This window comes from Diaphorina citri, unplaced genomic scaffold (genome assembly GCF_000475195.1).
Source record: "Diaphorina citri unplaced genomic scaffold, Diaci psyllid genome assembly version 1.1 scaffold51, whole genome shotgun sequence".
Classification (NCBI taxonomy): Eukaryota; Metazoa; Arthropoda; class Insecta; order Hemiptera; family Psyllidae; genus Diaphorina; species Diaphorina citri.
In genome coordinates this window covers 310,415-327,934 of record NW_007377488.1, presented here as the reverse complement: position 1 = coordinate 327,934, position 17,520 = coordinate 310,415, and the positions used below count along the sequence as shown (strand labels likewise).

The window sequence follows — 17,520 nt, the reverse complement described above, 5'->3', positions numbered from 1 at the left end:
ATATTACGTGTGGTCAAGAGCACTGATTGTCTACCTCGAGGTGCTGGGCTCGAATTCCGGCCTGGGTTGAAATTTTATGAGCAAACTGTTACGTTCCCCGATAGGCATGTAAAAAAATGAGCCTTGGAGTTTTGCGAAATCGGTTCCGAAGTGGAATCTTTGAGGGGCTACTTGTATGTAATGCGGTACTAAAACAGGCTGCTGGCATTTCGACGAATCCATTTATGTGAGCAGTAGAAATTCAAATAAAAGAGGAATAAAAAAAGCGATTTTTTTTGTCTTTTTTACACCTGGCTAAAAGTGGGTGTACCTCTACAAAAGAAAAGAAACTACCTAGGTACATACCATCCTAATTTCCAGTTTGGTATTTATTTGCATTGACAATATTTTTGGTGAAGGCTTATTGGGCTATTTGGTGTTCAGTGTTCTATTTTCTTGTTTTATAGGACCCGGTATAAACCAGAAGGTACTATAGCGTAGATATATTCTAAATAAATCAAATTCATGATGGCTAAAGAAATAATAAATCATGGTAGGTATCTATTTTGCAGCCTTGTCTTTTGAGTCTTGGTTGTCATGGCAGCTCCGATTCCATGCTAGTTAAATCTTAACTCTTCTACATAGTGTGGCATCACAAGGGTTAATCAACCCTTTACTGCCCGTAGATCATAATATTCTTCTACTTTTATAGTTTCTTAATTTCTTTCCTATATTTTTAAGGACGGAAAAAAACATATTCAAAGTTTCATTTGCACTTTTATTATTGTTTTATTTTTTCTTTCAACTTTGTTCTCTATGTATTTATTTTTTTAATTTAAATTACCTACTACATATTTCAGTTTTTTTTTATGAATAATACATAAATAATTGATTATTATTAAGTATAAAATGAGTATAAATAAAAATAATTAAATAATTTAAAAAAATATACAAGAAAATGTTATTTTAAAATCAATGACATTTTTATTATTCAGCACTACTATTGTTTCTTATCGAAATGAAGGAGGACACAGATAGGAAAAAGTTGGCCTTTCGAGACGAACCTTACTGTTTAGGATAAATGACAAGTCATCTCCGCGGGAATCGAACCGCGACCTAGCGCTTACAAAGCAGGTGAGGCTATCAAGTCGGCCTGAGGCTGACTCAATCAACCTTTACTTAGGAACTTTTAGCTGCAATAGTTCCTACAATTAAATGGGCCGGCACACAAGGGATCAGGAAGAGAGCCGCATTAACATAATACATAAATAGGAACTTTTAATTCCACAAACTCAGTTACTTGATGTAATACAGTCGAACCTGGATAAACGAGACCTGGATAAACGAGAAACCTGGATAAACAAGAAATTTTCAAATCCCCTTCATTTTCGGGCCAAAAACCTGGTTTAACGAGAAAATAAAACCTCTATAAACGAGAAAATGGCCCCTTTTTTGCTAAGTCCCACGCTCATATAAACAAGGCAAAATGGACCTCTATAAACGAGAATTCAAATCTCCGAACCTCTGTAAACGAGAAAATGTCACCTTTTTCTATCTTTGGCTATTTTTTCAAACTGTAGCGCTTCGCGAGCCTCTATAAAGGAGAATTTTGGATTTTTCTGACCTCTCTAAACGAGAAATTGTTCTAACTTGTTTAAATCTGTCGGTACATTTCATGAACGTGTCTACTTAACTATTCGACTCTACTAATAACCTCTATAAACGAGAAAAAGTTATATGAAACCTCTTTAAACGAGAAACTCCTTAAACGAGAAACCTCTTTAAACGAGAAAAATGACCTAGTCCCTTGGGTTCTCGTTTATCCAGGTTCGACTGTAATATCTAGGTAATCAGGGCGGACTAGTATAATTTTATTTTGTATTGGCAAAAAGAGAATATTTTGTGCCCGTAATTAGATTCAGCTAATTAAATTTAGTAAGAATGCCAGAAAAAATATCCCATTATCCCTCTTATATGTACCTATATCACGTGATTCACGTGTTAAGGGAGGTACCGGTAATACCGGTATAATACCTACATTTGTATACCCTCTCCGATCTCCTTCTCTCCCTCCTTTCTTGTACGTATTGTACATAAACTACCGTGTATTGTAACTATTGTATACTCTAAAGACTCTTGCAATATTGTATGTATTCTGCCTACCCACTGTGTTTACTCCTCTAGTCTGACAAGTCTAGGCCAGGTAAGAGGGGTTCCCGTCCCTCCTATTAGTTTTTTCTCGTCTTGCGCATAGATCGAACACACAACCTCCCACTTTCTCCGCGCCCTGGGTTACCCGTTCGCGATTTCGCGTATGTGTTTCAGTTATCAATAACGCTCCCTTAGCGTTATCATTCAAATAAAGCTTTTACATCGAGGTTGTACAAGACAAAACAAATTGAACAGCGAACAGCACTTTTAAAAACTTACCAACATTTTAAAAAATTAACAATATTTTATTATTATTTACGCACTAACATACGAGTGTTATTTGTTTACTGTTCACCTACAGTAAAGTCCCAATGGTGTAGCTAGATTCATACCCTAGAACATTGCAGTTCGGAAACCCTCTAACAACATTAAATAGTATTGAAGAGAGTCAAATTAGGTTAAATCAAAATAATTAGGTAATATTTGCTAAAACATTAACTCAAGTCCAACCAAAATAATTCATATTTGCAAAAACAGTTGTGCAAAACATTGATCTTTTCCAACATCAATCTCATAAACTTATATACAAGATCAAAAAAAGAAGCTTTTTAAGTGTCCATTTTTTTTTTTTTGTGCGCCTTTTTGAGGCCCCCGAAAGTTTTTCGCCATGGATTTCACAGAGAGCCTGATGAACATCCTCAGTATTGTCACCATCACGATGTGCGGTTTCCAGAAAGTGCCCCAGATTATGCGGATACTCAAAGTGGAATCCAGTGACGGAATCAGCAAAGAGAGCTTGTTCATGGAATTGTTCAGGTAAGCTGAGAGCTTGTTCATGGATTTGTTTAGGTAAGCTAAGCTTGTTCATTATTATTTTTATTTAAAGAGGTTTGAAAGAGAGAACTGTGACTGCTAAGGTCTTATCGTACCGAAATCGAAGAGAGAAAGAAGACAGGAAAGAAGCCAGCCGTTCCGAGAACGAACATCTGTTTAGGATGAAATCCGCCCCGGGCGGGAATAGAACCCGCAACCTAGCGCTTACAGTGCAGACGCGCTACTAACCAAGCTAACTAAGCTGGCTGTTCAGGTAAGCTGAGAGCTTGTTCATGGAATTGTTCAGGTAAGCTGAGAGCTTGTTCATGGAATTGTTCAGGTAAGCTGAGAGCTTGTTCATGGAATTGTTGAGGTAGGTAACTGCTTCAAATTCCTTGTTTGGAAACATGTCAAATTATTAATGGGTTTTCCTTTGTCAACTACCTGCCAAGAGTGCCAACTTTATTATTATTATTATAATAAATTATTTCCTACCTAGGTACCTAAGTATCAGTTCAATATGTGCATAAAGATTATTATTATAGGTTAACGAGATGATCCTCTTATGTTATTAGTAAAAGGAATGTAGACGTAATGTAAAAGGAATTAATAAAATAATAGTCAGCTCCCATGGCGTAGTGGTCACTGCGCTCGCCTTGCACGCGGGAGACCCGGGTTCGATTCCCGGCGGGGTCAAGAAATTTGTATCATGCAAATGATTGATTCCGTGACAGGATGTTGCGGGGCCCACTCAGCCTCGTGAGGAAAATGAGTAGCTATGACATATAAATGCGCATAGCGACTGGTGCCAGCAAGGTAGGTAAACATTGGATTTTAGGATTATTGAGATATTGGAAAATCCTACAATGCTGCAGTGAGCACCACAGTTGTGACATAATAACACAAACTGCATTTACATTTATAATAAATTAATAAAATAATACCTAATAAGATGAGTTAGTTTCGTATCATTTATTAGAACACGTATCGATTCCAGGAATCAATTAGTTAAGAGCAAGTATCATCATTATTACTTATGTTGGCACACCCCAATAATAATAATTACGATGATGTTAATTAATTAATGGATTAACTGAATTGACCTTGGGGTTTATTTTCCATCATAATGGATGGTAATAGGTAGGTACCTACCATGGTACCGATTCTTTATGCACTACTTCGTAGTTCGTATTGTACTTACCTATTTCCGAGTAAATATGTGTGAGATAGATTTTCAAGATATCTTCGATGAGTTTTGTTACGTACCTATGTATGTCCATGATCATTTATAATTTCCCGAAAGCGTTGAATGTTTTCGGCTCCCTGTGGGTTTCAATCGTTCAATATGAAAATATTGTTGTAAATCAGGGTTGTTTTTTTTATCTTTTCTTTACCTTCTCTTGTCTTCTTTTACCTTCTCTTATTTGACCACTTCTCTTCTCAGTTACACCACAATGGCGAGCTACAACTTCCTCAACGGATACAAGCTCATCTCGTACTTTGAGTATCCGCTGCTCATCTGTCAGCAGTTGGTGCTAGTGGCTCTGGTTCTCTTCTTTTCCTCTCAGCCGTTTACAACTCTGGCCGGCATATTCGGTGCTTATACCGCCCTGGTGACGACGGTCATGTTCAAACTGTTTCCCTCCTCGATACTGGGACTGTGTGTGGTAAGTTGCCGTCAGATTTTTCAGCCCGCTCTTCCCCCCTTCCAAAGGCCTAGAGTGCCCAGGCTAAAACTCGCAAATTTCCTTCTTAAAATAATAATAATAAAATAAAAAAAAATCCTTTTTTTAAGACGTTTGACAGAGGGAACTGTAACTGCTATGGTCTTGTCGTCCTGAAATAGAAGAGAGAAGGAAGACAGGATAGGAGAAAGCCAGCCGTCCGCGTCCCGAGAAAGAACCTTATCTGTTTGGGATAAACATGGCCCGGGCAGGAATTCAGGTCGCGACATTTAAAACCAGGCTGGCATTTTATTATTATTAGAATTGATAGAGCGAACTGTAACAACGATGGTCTTACAGAAGAACGAACCTTATCTGTTTGGTAAGTTCACCCCGCGTGAGAATATATATTGTATACCTGCGACCTAATGCTTACAACTAAAAAGTAGGCGCGCTACCTTCCCAGCTAGCTAGGCTGGCATTTATTTTATATTTTTGGTAATTTTGTTAAATGAATCATTTCTTTTCCAGTCGTTGGCAACTCCAGTATCACTCTCCAGTAAAGCAATCCAGTTGAAACATATTCTGACGACGAGAAATGTGGAATCCATCAGTGTCTATACATGGCTCATGTCTTCGTTTACAAATGCTAGTGAGTACATAATCCGAACTGCTCTCAGGCATGTCAAGCCTATCTAATCATGGGGATGATGAGGCCCCGCCTTCCATCAATAAAATCTAAAATATAAAAATGAATGTGTGTGTGTTTGTTTGTTGTTTGTTCGAACTTTATGCCTGGCCAAACCGCTCATCCGATTGCTATAAAACTTTGTCAACTTATTGCTTGCACTCCCGTGAAGGTTATAGGCTATTTTCCGGTTCGTTTTTGTTAGGCTACGCCGAGCAAGACCACTAAATGGATGAGTGACATGAACGGCCATGCCTTAAGGATTTACTAGTAATAAATAAATTACAAAAAAATCGCTTCTCGCAAGAGGTATAATGAGTGACGGAAACTTACAGAAGAAAAACTCTTTGATAACTTTTATGGTAGTTGCTGTGACGTCAAAATTTTGCGAAATGTGAAGGATGTGCAATCTTTGCTCACGGTCAAATTTCAATATCCTAAATTAAAAAATGTTTGACTGAGGGAACTGTAACAATGGAGGTCTTATCGTCCCGAAATCGAAGAGAGAAGCAGAATAGGATAGGAGATGGCCAGCCGTTCCGAGAACGAACCTTATCTGTTTAGAAAGTTCACTCCGGGTCTCCGGGCGGGAATCGCACTCGCGACCTAATGCTTAGAAGACCGGCGCGCTACCTTCCAAGCTAGCCAGGCTGGCTTTATTATTTAATGAGGAAACTAACATCTTACTGATGGTTTTGATTTTCAGCTCGGATCGTAACCATATTGTCGGATTCAGCTGACAGGCTCCTTCTGACTAACTTCACTCTATCCTCGCTACTCAGTTGCTCAATCACGCTATGTTGTGTGTTGTTCAAACAAAAACCCAAGGCTGAGTAAACACGGGGATTTTTATAATCGAACAACGAAAAGACTGACATGAGAAACAAATTCGAAGGACCTGCCTCGGTGTTGTTGTGGTCAAGACGCTCGTCTGGTAATGAGGGCGTGGGTTCAATCCCAGCCGAGGTATGGAATTTTGTCCCAGGCAGTGTTTTGACTCTGGCCAAAAACATGACCATGAAAAAATAATTGAACAATGAGATCAAAATATTGTTTTGTGAAATTTGAACAAAAAAGTTGGTGTTTTCCAATAATCTCTGGGCCAATTCAACTTAAAGTAAGTTTATGCTTTTGTTTCATCATTTTTCACTTAACCTATTTTTATTTTTTGATTACCATATTGCAAACATTATATTATATCATGTTAATGGTTTGATAGTTCAAGTAATTAAGGATGGTCCCAAACCTTAGAACAAGAAACCCGATCTCAAAATACATAGGATAAATACAGTATTAACTCCATTTAGAGAGAAACAAATCTTTTTTTTTTCTTCACTGACTTCTTTTTTTTTAAGAGGTTTGACAGAGGGAACTGTAATTGCTATGGTTGAAATCGAAGAGAGAAGGAAGACAGGATAGGAGAAAGCCAGCCGTTCCGAGAACGAACATTATCCCATCAGGATAAAAAAAAAAAACACATGTATTTTTTTGTTAAGAGGTTTGACAGAGGGAACTGTAACTGCTATGGTCTTATCGTCCCAAAATCAGAGAAGGAAGACAGGATAGGAGAAAGCCAGCCGTTCCGAGAACGAACATTATCCCATCAGGATGCGCCCCGGGTGGGAATCGAACCCGCGGCCTAGCGCTTACAAGGCAGACGCACTACCAACTAAGCTAACTAGGCTGGCCACTGACTTCTTTTTAACTTGTTGACAAATAAATTTTAAAAATAAAACATGTGATTGAACATTGAAAACTAATGACTTTTTTTGAATTATTTTACAAAGGTATATTACAAGTATTACACAGATTTTTGTACAGCCTATAGTTGGTACCTATTTCAAAGTTACTCATATTTTACAAATGTGACTATAATCAATATTTCTCACCACCTTGTTATCATAATGAGGATCAATGAGCTCTACATTGGCATTACAATCATCTATGTTGATGTCTTTCAGAACAGCTTTCTCTCCTTTATATTTACCACACAGAATAAGTACTTGTCTACCCAAGTTGGGTATCACAGTTTCCAAGTGTTCCTGATCTAGCTTAATTTTGTGTTTTGAATCCAACAAGCTCACAATGGCAGCATATTTATCAATGACTTTTTCCACAGTTCCCTTTTTCTTGTAGAATTTTTCTCCTAGATTTTTAGTTACAATTTTGACAATGATATTCTTATGTAGCCAACTCTCTTCCCCACTATTCTGTCTTTCCTGGTCAATTCTTTTCTTTTTAGCTTCCTCTTCTTCTAATTTGATTTGTTCTAGAGCTGTCAATTTTCTCTTTTCTCCACTGAATTTCTTAGATGAACTACTAGGACCTGATTCAGATACATCTTTGTCTAAATTGACCTTTTTCAGACTAATACTGCTAGAGCTGGGCTTTTTAAATGTTTCTAACTTCAAGCTTAGTTTTTCGTCTTCATTTCTAATCAGCTCATTAGAAACAGGATCTTGCTGTTGTGCATTTTGTGCAGCTTTCTCTTTGCCCAAGGCAATTTGGCGTTCTAGGAATTCCATGTTTCTTTCATTGTCGTCTTGTTCCATTTTTTCCTTCTTGGCCATTTTTTGTTGGAAGGCAATGGTCTCTGGATCTCGGTCAATGTATGTGACAAACCAGCCTTTTTCAGTTTCATCTACAACACATTTTCCACTTTTGCCTGAAAGGAAAAATATAAAGTATGTATGTAATAAAGGACATAAAAAAAAAAAATCACTTTTTAAAAAAGGAAAAAAAAAAAAAAAAAAAAAAAAAAAAATCACTGACGTTGGCCATAGAGCCAAAACATTCAGCCACAGATTAATAAGGAAATTAAATTAAGGAAAGCATGAATAACTGAACCAATAATGAATAGGTACATAAAAAACCAAGCATACTTACCTAAATGTTTGACAAATTCAGTCAATGTCTCCCACTGCGTAGCATTCATATGTACATGTTCGCGATCTGCAATGTAATCCTGATACACCTTGTTTGCAAACACTCGCCTGGTGCTAAACTGCCGTCTGAGTAATTCCAAGTAGCCTTCTTCAAATTCCCTAGAGAACTCATCAAGATATTGGTCAGCATTGTCAGCAAATAGGAGCAACTGTCTCTGATGAGCTTCCGAAGAGGTGTGACATTTGAAACCGTTCTCATCTCGACACTGTTTCTGACACATCTGACAATACCATCGCAGCTTCTGTAAACCTTTGGCTTTCATTTTGTTGGCAATATATTTCGGAGTGCCCACTTCATGTTTACCCATCTTTCAGGCTAAAACCTTCAATAAAGAACTCACTTTTCAATAAACTTTCAAAATTCAAAAAATAAAACACCAAAAAAATTCAATACAAAATTTTAATAAAAACGAAAAATATGGAAATTCAAAATTTCGCGCTCTCAGTTTCAAGGAGGTAAGACTTTGTAGATAAGGCAACATTGGAAAAAGTGAAGCCATTTTTAAAGCTGGTGTGAACATCACACGACTTTCCTTATCCTATTGGATTTTTTTTATTATTATTTTATTTTATGTTTGATAATGGGAACTGTAACAACGGAGATGTTTTATCGTCCCGAAACTGAAGGGAAAAAGGATAGAATAGGAGATAGCCAGTGGTTCAAAGAACAAACTGTATCTACACCGTTTAGGGTTTAGGTAAGATAAAGTCCGCCGCGGGCGGAATCGAACCCGCAACCCTAGCGCTTACAATGCAGGTGCAGGTCCAAGCTAACTAGGCTGGCTTTGGTTTAATAGTTGAAACTGTAACAATCTAACAACAGAGTTCTTATCGTCCCGAGATCGAAGACAGAAGGAGGGCAGGAAAGAAAAGAAAGTCTGAGGAAAGATTAACCTTATCTGTTTAGGATAAAGTTGACCTCGAGCGGGAATCAAACCCGCACATCATCAAATCTTAAGTCGTTCCAAGAATGGGTCGACTGTGAACAAAGCCTCTCCACCATGTTCTATCTTTAAACTTTTCTTCATTTTGAAATTGAAGAGAGAAGAAAGACAGGATAGGAGAAAGCCAGCCGTTCCGAGAACGAACCATATCTGTTTAGGATAAAATCCACACGGGGCGGAAATCGAACCCGCGACCTAGCGCTTACAAGGCAGGCGCGCTACCCTCCAAGCTGATAATTTCCTCATTATTCTTAGTAATATGTATAATTAAATCTTTACATGAATAATAAATCAAAGTTATTACGTACATCTAGTTTATTGAACACCATGGAGGCACTAGGGCCGTGTGATACCCAGGTAGTCTGGGCAGAGATCATGAACCCGGTCCCAGTCAGATCTATACTGAATCGGCCCTGGGGACATTTGACCCGACTGTAGCAGTCCCCTGCCTCCCCATAGGCCTGCGGCTGGCCCTGCCTCTGACGGGAGAACGTGAAATCTTTGGCTGAGGGGGGAAACAAAATTGAACGATTGAAAACTTTGAATGGTTTGGTTTGATAGAATTCCTACTGTGAATGGTTTAATAGAATATCTAGGTATACCACATAAGCTTTCTGTACAGCTGACAACCGGCAAAAAGCGGTCAAAATACCGCAAACTGCAGCACCTGTCTTAACCAAAATCCTTGTCATATTTGACAGCTGCATACCAAATTTCAAGTCTCTAGCTCATACCGTTCTCGAAATATTTTGTTTACAGACAGACAGAAGGACAGACACACGAACAATGACTGAAACTTTAAATTTAGGCTCTAGGGACCTCAAAACGTGTTTTGGCACTAAAAATTAACCATCAAAAATTTTGACCAAATACATTTTACTTTCCTTCCTATGGATAAGGAAAGTAAAAAGGGAACTTACTGTTGACTTTGAGAGAGGTAATGTTGAGTCTCAACCTATAGAACGTGGTGATGCCAGCATCACTCGCTGCATCAGTACAGCGACACGAATCATCACGCACACCCTGTATAAAGAATAATAAGTTACTGTTACACACTGTATAAGAACTACCCAGTTACTTACTCTTACACACTGTATAACAAATAACCAGTTACTGTTACATACTGTATAGAAGACAAAAAGTTATACTACATCCTGAAAAATTACAAAGAAAAAATTGTTTGATATTGGACATAGATGTTGAACATTACTTTATAACTTCTAAAGGTTTTAGTGACGAGAGTTTTACCCTTCATTCGATGACAAAGTACCCCGTCTCCTAAAGCCTGAGTGGGGCCGGGAAAAGCCAGCAGTAAGCAAAAAGAGTTCCTAAAGACATTATGAGATGTCTCCAAACTCTGTCTACATATTGTTGCGTGTGAGCGCGGGTTTTTGTGCAAATTTCACTCGTGAAGACCTGAAATTTGCGCAAATGTTACGTACAGACGTAACGATAGCGTGAGTAGGTACCGGACTTAAAGGAAAGTTTATAATGAAAATCCCAAGAGAAATGAACCAATACCTGGTTGGGACAAGTGTCCGGATCTAGCAGTCTCCTATCGTATTTCTCTGCATAGTTATTCGTCTCCGAGTGAAGTGTAAGGTATTCCCGGGGTTCCGTCGAGTTCATACGGTGACAGTAAATACTTAGATTACGCCCCAGGATGTTCATCTGTTGCAGACGGAATTTAAATTGAAAAAATTTCGGTTAAAATTAATTTGTTCCATTTCAGAAGCTTTGAGGATTAGATGTATCCGTGTGTGGAGATTAGGCATATTAAAATTTGACATTTCAGGGACGGAATTGGGTGTCCAAAAATCGTGATTTTGATTATCGTTGTCCCCAGATGAGCTTTACACAGCTCAAAGTATTGTTAACGAGATCGAAGACTGTTCGGGCGTATTTTCCGAGAATGCCCAGAGTTTGTCGTATCCAACTTATTTACGGCAGAGCTTCAAAACTCATTTTTAGCATCAAAATCTTCAAATATTTGACACAAAGGAAAATTTTGAATGATAAGGGAATATATTCATATTATTGTTCCTTTTTTATCAGTTCAATGAAAAATGTGACTTTACCAGAGAAGGAGCTGCATCAATATTTCTGGGTTCTCAAGTCAGGTTTTGAAAGGTGTTGAGGGAATATGGGAGCTTTTTTTGTAGCTATGAAGCTCGGACTAGGAACTTAAAGGAGAAATATAAAGGTTCCTACCTATCGGTATCGAAAATAGGGAAGAAATTGGTAAATCTTTCCCATTGACAATACGAAGAAATCGAAAGGATTTAGGTATATCCTTTGCTGTCAACATGAATTTTGATTCAACCCCGGTCCTTTTTTAAAAAATTCGTGATGTTTCACCACAGCCTGAAATTTTCAGCGAACACCAAACCACCGAAGTCAATTCGACACTACCTCCACCACACACAGACCTATCTTATTGGTATTTTGAGCTCCCTCCGAAATATTTGATCCATTTCCCACCGAGCACATAAATAACAGCGTATTATTATTATTATTACTTTTTTTATGCACATACTCGTACATACCTACCTATGCTGTGGTATGTTCACATAAATATTGAATAATTTTGGGATTTCGTCCAATTTTAAAGAAAATTTTCAAGTTGAGGTTAGTTACATACAAGGTACCTTTATAGCAGGTAGTTCGGTACTTACCGATGTAAATTTGCACGAGTTGGTATTAGAAGTAAAATTAACAACAATGAAACTTTACACTGGAGGACAATAAATAATTATACAATAGCCTGTAATACAATAAAGGGGTAAAAGGAATACCTAATTTCAAATTTCCACGTGTTCTTTGAAGATAACTTTCTCTCTTTCTCTCTCTCTCTCTTTCCCTCGCTCTCTCTCTCTAATTCCCTCTCTCCCCTTCTCTCTCTCTCTTTCTCTCTCTCTCCCTCTCTCTCACTCTCTCTCTTTTCCTCGCTCTCTCTCTCTCTCTCTCTCTCTAATTCCCTCTCTCCCCCTCTCTCTCTCTCTCTTTCTCTCTCTCTCCCTCTCTCTCTCTTTTCCTCTCTTCGTTTCAACACATTGTTTATCTTCGACCATTTACCATTTTGCATTTTGACCCCTGAAGTAAATCGTCTGTGTTAGAGTGGGTAGCGCCCTACTTGGTACTTTATCATTCTGCTCAACTTGAGATAACATAACATTGAAATTTGTCGTCACATTGTTCATTTTAAAAACACATGCTCACCTCTTATATGATGGCCATAAAAACAATTAGGTACCTACTTATCAAACTTATTTTACTCCCAAAAAATCAAAACGTACTTTTTTGGCAAGTGAGGGTGTTTAATATTGGCTCTATTTGGACATAAAGCTAATAATTATTCTTAACAAATACTTTGACATGAACCTGAAGCTTTCCCTACAAGGCTAGGGTTACCTTGAGCACTTTGGACCTTTTGTGTAAGTACGGGGAAATAAAATCCATATTGTCTGAAGGTAATAAAACGATTTAGATTAGCTATTAACTATCCTGAATAAATTTCTTTCTATTCCTTCTTCTCCTGTGATTGTCTCATCTAATTCCTGCTCGCCAGTTTTCCCAAATGTCCTCATATAATTACTACGGAAACTGCTTCGTTCATGTCTGTGTGGAAGGAAAATAAAATATCGAGAGAATCCCGAGTCAATTTACTAATGGACAAACCAAACCACACGAAACAAACTAATGTATTCAATGAGTTGACCTGAAACCTCGCAGGAACAAGAGCAAGTAGTTAATGTCTGCATTTTGTTTCGACTTAATGGCTTTGGAAAGATATTTGCTGTATCCTGTGCTTTGGAGAGATATAAATATCCTTCCTCAGCTTTCAGCTTTAAATTGTCGAGCAAACCTTTGGGTTTCTAATTGATCTTGTCATAAAATAGAGAGGTGGTCTCCTTGTGAAAATAAATGCAATTCTAGTCAAAATATTACGAAGAAAAGAATGTATAGGGATATAAATATCCTTCCTCAGCTTTCAGCTTTAAATTGTCGAGCAAACCTTTGGGTTTCTAATTGATCTTGTCATAAAATAGAGAGGTGTTCTCCTTGTGAAAATAAATGCAATTCTAGTCAAAATATTACACGAAGAAAAGAATGTAGGTAATGTAGAATCTATTAATAGAAAAATTTAACGCATCAACGTTCGTAGAGCTAAATCTCCGGTGTGGTTGTTTTTTTTTCGGCTTTATGGCAGAATTCTCACACAGTGAGCTCTTCCACCTAACCAAAGATAGGATAGTAAAAGGAGAAAAAGAAGATGAAGAGATAGATGAAGAAAATGAATAGAAGAAGAAGAACATTTCTAAGGACCACAGGCAAAGCGTTCCACAAGCGCACCGTTCGCACATGGAACGAGTTGGACGAGTTGGACGAGCTGGATGAGTTGGACGAGTTGGAATATGACAGTATTTCGTATAAAAGTTGAAGTTATGATTGTTATAGGTAGGCCAAATATTGCAGACCTTTAAAATCAACTCTGGAAATGTCCCATATCTTGTCTAAGTTCTCTTCTCCATATACTCCAACATGTTTTAAATTTAATTAGTGACTGTTGTCTCTTCCACTATCATCTGTATCACTGTTAATATTAGCTTTATCCACTTTCTTGAGCATACGAAACAACTCATCAAAAATATCAAAATGAAAGACAAGATTAGCAAAGTTATAAGTAGAAGAAGAGATATACATAGATAATTATGAAGAATATATGAAGAGATATAAGAAGCACTTGTTGAAATCCTGCATTGTTCCCGCCAACTTACTATTTGTCAAGACGCTCCTTCACCCGAAAAGAAGAAAAATTGTGAAAGTTTTTAATTTCATTCTGCTCGAGAGACGAAAAGAGAAAGCTGTCGTCGTCTCTAGTGTTTGGAAAAAAGAACAAGATGGAAATGGGAAAAATGATAACAAGGAAACAAACTAGGATCTTGATGAAGTTAAGATTTTTCCCCGTGAACAAGAAGAGCACGAGGAGAAGGAGAAGGAGGAGGAGACGAAGAAGAAGGAGGAGAAGAAGAAGTAAAAGGAAGAGGAGGAGGAAAATGAAGAGGAGGAGGAAAAGGAAGAGGAGGAGGAAAATGAAGAGGAGGAGGAAAAGGAAGAGAAGGATAATATAATGAGAAACTCAAAAACCTTGAAGAAAAGTGGAGCACGTTGTGCTAGGATCATATGAGAGGTTTTCTATCAGAATGTGTTTCCTCAAATGATTCAATGTAGTTTGAAAGCACAAATTTTCAAAGATGGAGGATTGGAGACTTGTGAATGTCAATAACTGAGCTTCGGATCAAAAAGTCGTCCATCCTCTAGCTGGAAATTCAACAATTCAGAACAGACTAAGAACATCTTGCCGGTTGCTTTTTGCTGGGCTCATCAGTTTTCAACATATTGCTTACTTTGTGTACTTTGATTTTAACTACCTTTTTCACTTACTACTTTTTGCTTAATTAGCTCAATTTTCAAATTAGGATTCCCCTCCCTGCCCTGAAATCTATATGAATCCATGTTTTTTCGGGACAAGGACTCTGATTGTTATAGTTTCCCTAAGTAAATAACTCTCAATTAATCCATGTTTCTCAAGAACGCTAAGACTAAGACATTGGAGGAGTCTTTCTGCTGAAAGCTGTGGATGATGTCATATAAACCGTATGTCGATAAATGTAATAATCACGTAAATGTTTAACTGTTTATCCCTTTTATGACAGTTACTGACAATTGCCTTTGAAATCTCTAGAGGCGAGAATCCGGTATGACTTCACGACAACATATAGCACTTGTAACAACCGCCTCTAAATGGAGTGGAAAATTCGCCAACGCTCACAGGCAAATAGCTGTTAATACTATAATACTCCTAGCAAATGACTGCTAATATTCACTAGCAAATAGCTCGAAGTCATTTCCATGTTTCCATCTAACTAAGCAATATCTAAAGGTTGAAACACACTATCACATCACGTGACTCCGAAAGATGTAGGTCAAAGTTTTCCCATAATATTGTAGGTGATTTCTTTCAGAACAGCCACACTACGGGGCGGATTTTATCCTGATGGGATAATGTTCGTTCTCGGAGCGGCTGGCTTTCTCCTATCCTGTCTTCCTTCTCTCTTCGATTTCGTGACGATAAGACCATAGCAGTTACAGATCCAACTCTTAAAAAAAATAATAATAAATAAATAAAAAAAAAAAACGCGTGTTGCTGGCTTTTCCCGGCCCTAATCAAGTTGGGTGAGGTTAATGTGAGGAAGCGGATAGCTTGTCACCGAATGGTGTGTATAAGCCCGCGTCACTAAACACCAAAAGCCTTAGCAGTTATACAGTGATATTATTCAACAAAACCTCCCCTCAATTTGTTAGAGTGCCTCTTTTTTCAAAATATTCTTTCATTTCTTTCCAACACATGTTTGTCACTTTTATCACCCTACTTTCTTCAGAGTTGACTTGAGACTTTTTTTACTTTCCTTATCCTATAGGAAGGAAAGTAATGTAATCGGGTCAGATTTTAGTGCCAAAACATGTTTTGAGGTCCCTAGAGCCTAAATCCAAAGTTTCAGCCATTGGTCCTTGTATCTCTGTCTGTAAACAAAATATCTCGAGAACGGTAAGAGCTAGAGACTTGAAATTTGGTATGTATCTTTCAAATGTGACAGGGATGCGACACAAAACGTTTGGTTAAAATAGGTGCTGCGGTTGGCGGTATTTTGACCGCTTTTGGCGGGTTTCGACCGCTTTTTGGCGGTTTTCATCTATATCGACTAAACGGTTAGTGATATTGTAAATGTTACAACAGAACACCCAAATAAGCACCATTCAATAGGATAAGGAAAGTCGTGTGATGTTCACACCAGATTTTTTATTACACAACCGAAACAATATTTTGTGGTCACAAGTAAAACCCCCGTCAAGGCCGTGTGAAAGTACACCCTTGATATTGTTTTATACATTATATGACACATATAGAGCTGCGTAATTATATAAAACCATGCGTACCTAATTTAATCAGAAGTGGAATCGTCACTTGGAGTTTTAGTTCATTTCTTTCTCTGGACAAAAGGTTTAATGTTGTAATGCGAGTAGGTATCTACTACCTAGACCACAAGATATTAGAGTTCCCTAAGCAGTTCCCTCTATCGAGGTGTCAGAACATTCAGAACAAGAGGTACCTACATATTTTGAGTATCTAGACTAGACCAGATGGACTGGCTGGAGGATTTTGAACAGGGAGGATATCAGCCTGAAGTTTCCCTTTTGATAAAGAAATGCAAAGGTTGAGTGCGAAGTGCATCTACTCGTAAAAATTTTGTATCTAAAACCAAATGTCAGCCCAAAGCAATCACCTTAGCTAGGGCTGATTGAGAGGCTGACGAAAAACTCCGACCCCGTTTGAACACGGAAAAAGGCGAGGAAGAAGAAGATTAGACCAGATATAAGCAATACAGGTTCAGTGCAAAACTGTATTTAGGGGGGATGGGGGGAGCAAGCGGATTTTATCCTGATGGGATAATGTTCGTTCTCGGAACGGCTGGCTTCCTCCTATCCTGTCTTCCTTCTCTCTTCGATTTCGGGACAATGAAACCATAGCAGTTACAGTTCCCTCTGTCAAACCTCTTTAAAAAAAATAGTAACTTTATTTGTGCTCAATTCTCCTGCTATGTACGTTATTTCAAAGAGATCTTCTCATTTTTTATCGAAGAAAACTCATAGACCACCTGAGTCAGACAGAGTACCAGGTGGACAGAGCAATATACAGTTCCTACTAGAAAAATTATTATTAGTCAGAAAGGAATCTTCTGAACGTAGGTAGGTAATTACCCCCACGTAATTCCTGTGTAGAAAATAGGTACATGTAGTGTAAATCTGGCTTTAGAAAAATCTCAAGTGTTCCTAATTAAAAATAATAATAAAAATAAATAAATGATAATAAAATAAAATAAATAAACAAAAACAAATCCTTTCATCTTTATCTGCTCCTTGCATCTTGCCTACTTAGTAACCAAATGTCGTTAACCTTTTCGAACTTTCACGCATAAATTTTATCCTGGAAGCAACAGTGCCATTATTCTAGTTTAATTCTATTTTCCTACAGGTAGAGATGAGGGGAGGGAGATAAAGGGGAACGGAGAAGATGAAAAATAAAAGTAGGAGGGAAAAGGGGAAGAAAGTAAAGGTGAAAGGGAAGAAGATAGATAGAGAGGAGTTGGAAAAATAAAGGAAGAAGGCATGGAAGAAGAGAAAAAAAGTAAAATGAAAGGAAGAGGGGAATGAAAGAAAAATGGGGGGATATAAAGAAAGAAAAAGGTAAAGGGGAAGGGAAAAAGGGATAAAGT

At 37.8% G+C, this 17,520-nt stretch overlaps 3 protein-coding genes across 3 annotated transcripts in view; 1 reads left to right on the top strand and 2 right to left on the bottom strand.

Moving 5' to 3' along the window:
• The first annotated feature begins 2,297 nt into the window (after positions 1–2,297).
• On the top strand, positions 2,298–6,343 carry LOC103516118 (PQ-loop repeat-containing protein 3). Its single transcript, XM_008481074.3, has 4 exons — positions 2,298–2,946; positions 4,388–4,610; positions 5,139–5,259; positions 6,002–6,343. The coding sequence occupies exons 1-4, from the start codon at positions 2,798–2,800 to the stop codon at positions 6,130–6,132; spliced, it is 624 nt and encodes a 207-aa protein (XP_008479296.1). The 5' UTR covers positions 2,298–2,797; the 3' UTR covers positions 6,133–6,343.
• Positions 6,344–7,037: 694 nt separating this feature from the next.
• LOC103516110 (DNA/RNA-binding protein KIN17-like) lies at positions 7,038–8,631 on the bottom strand. The gene is made up of 2 exons (XM_008481065.3): positions 8,182–8,631; positions 7,038–7,960 (listed from the first exon to the last, which is right to left on the bottom strand). Exons 1-2 carry the CDS (start codon positions 8,546–8,548, stop codon positions 7,146–7,148), a joined length of 1,182 nt encoding a protein of 393 aa, XP_008479287.1. The 5' UTR covers positions 8,549–8,631; the 3' UTR covers positions 7,038–7,145.
• Positions 8,632–9,459: 828 nt separating this feature from the next.
• The window catches only part of LOC103516150 (A disintegrin and metalloproteinase with thrombospondin motifs gon-1-like), a 29,634-nt gene continuing 21,573 nt past the window's right edge, over positions 9,460–17,520 (bottom strand). Inside the window, exons 5-7 of the mRNA XM_026828453.1 lie at positions 10,706–10,849; positions 10,105–10,207; positions 9,460–9,689 (exon numbers count right to left, since the gene is read on the bottom strand). Of these exons, the coding sequence (XP_026684254.1) occupies positions 9,460–9,689; positions 10,105–10,207; positions 10,706–10,849 (477 nt within the window). The remainder of the gene's footprint in view (positions 9,690–10,104; positions 10,208–10,705; positions 10,850–17,520) is intronic.

Coding starts and splice junctions, on each gene's coding strand:
- LOC103516118 (XM_008481074.3), top strand. CDS start 2,798: ATGGATTTCACAGAGAGCCTGATGAACATCCTCAGTATTGTCACCATC. Junction 4,611..5,138: donor CGATACTGGGACTGTGTGTG/GTAAGTTGCCGT, acceptor TTTCTTTTCCAG/TCGTTGGCAACTCCAGTATC. Junction 5,260..6,001: donor GTCTTCGTTTACAAATGCTA/GTGAGTACATAA, acceptor TTTGATTTTCAG/CTCGGATCGTAACCATATTG.
- LOC103516110 (XM_008481065.3), bottom strand. CDS start 8,548: ATGGGTAAACATGAAGTGGGCACTCCGAAATATATTGCCAACAAAATG. Junction 7,961..8,181: donor TGAATTTGTCAAACATTTAG/GTAAGTATGCTT, acceptor TTTTCCTTTCAG/GCAAAAGTGGAAAATGTGTT.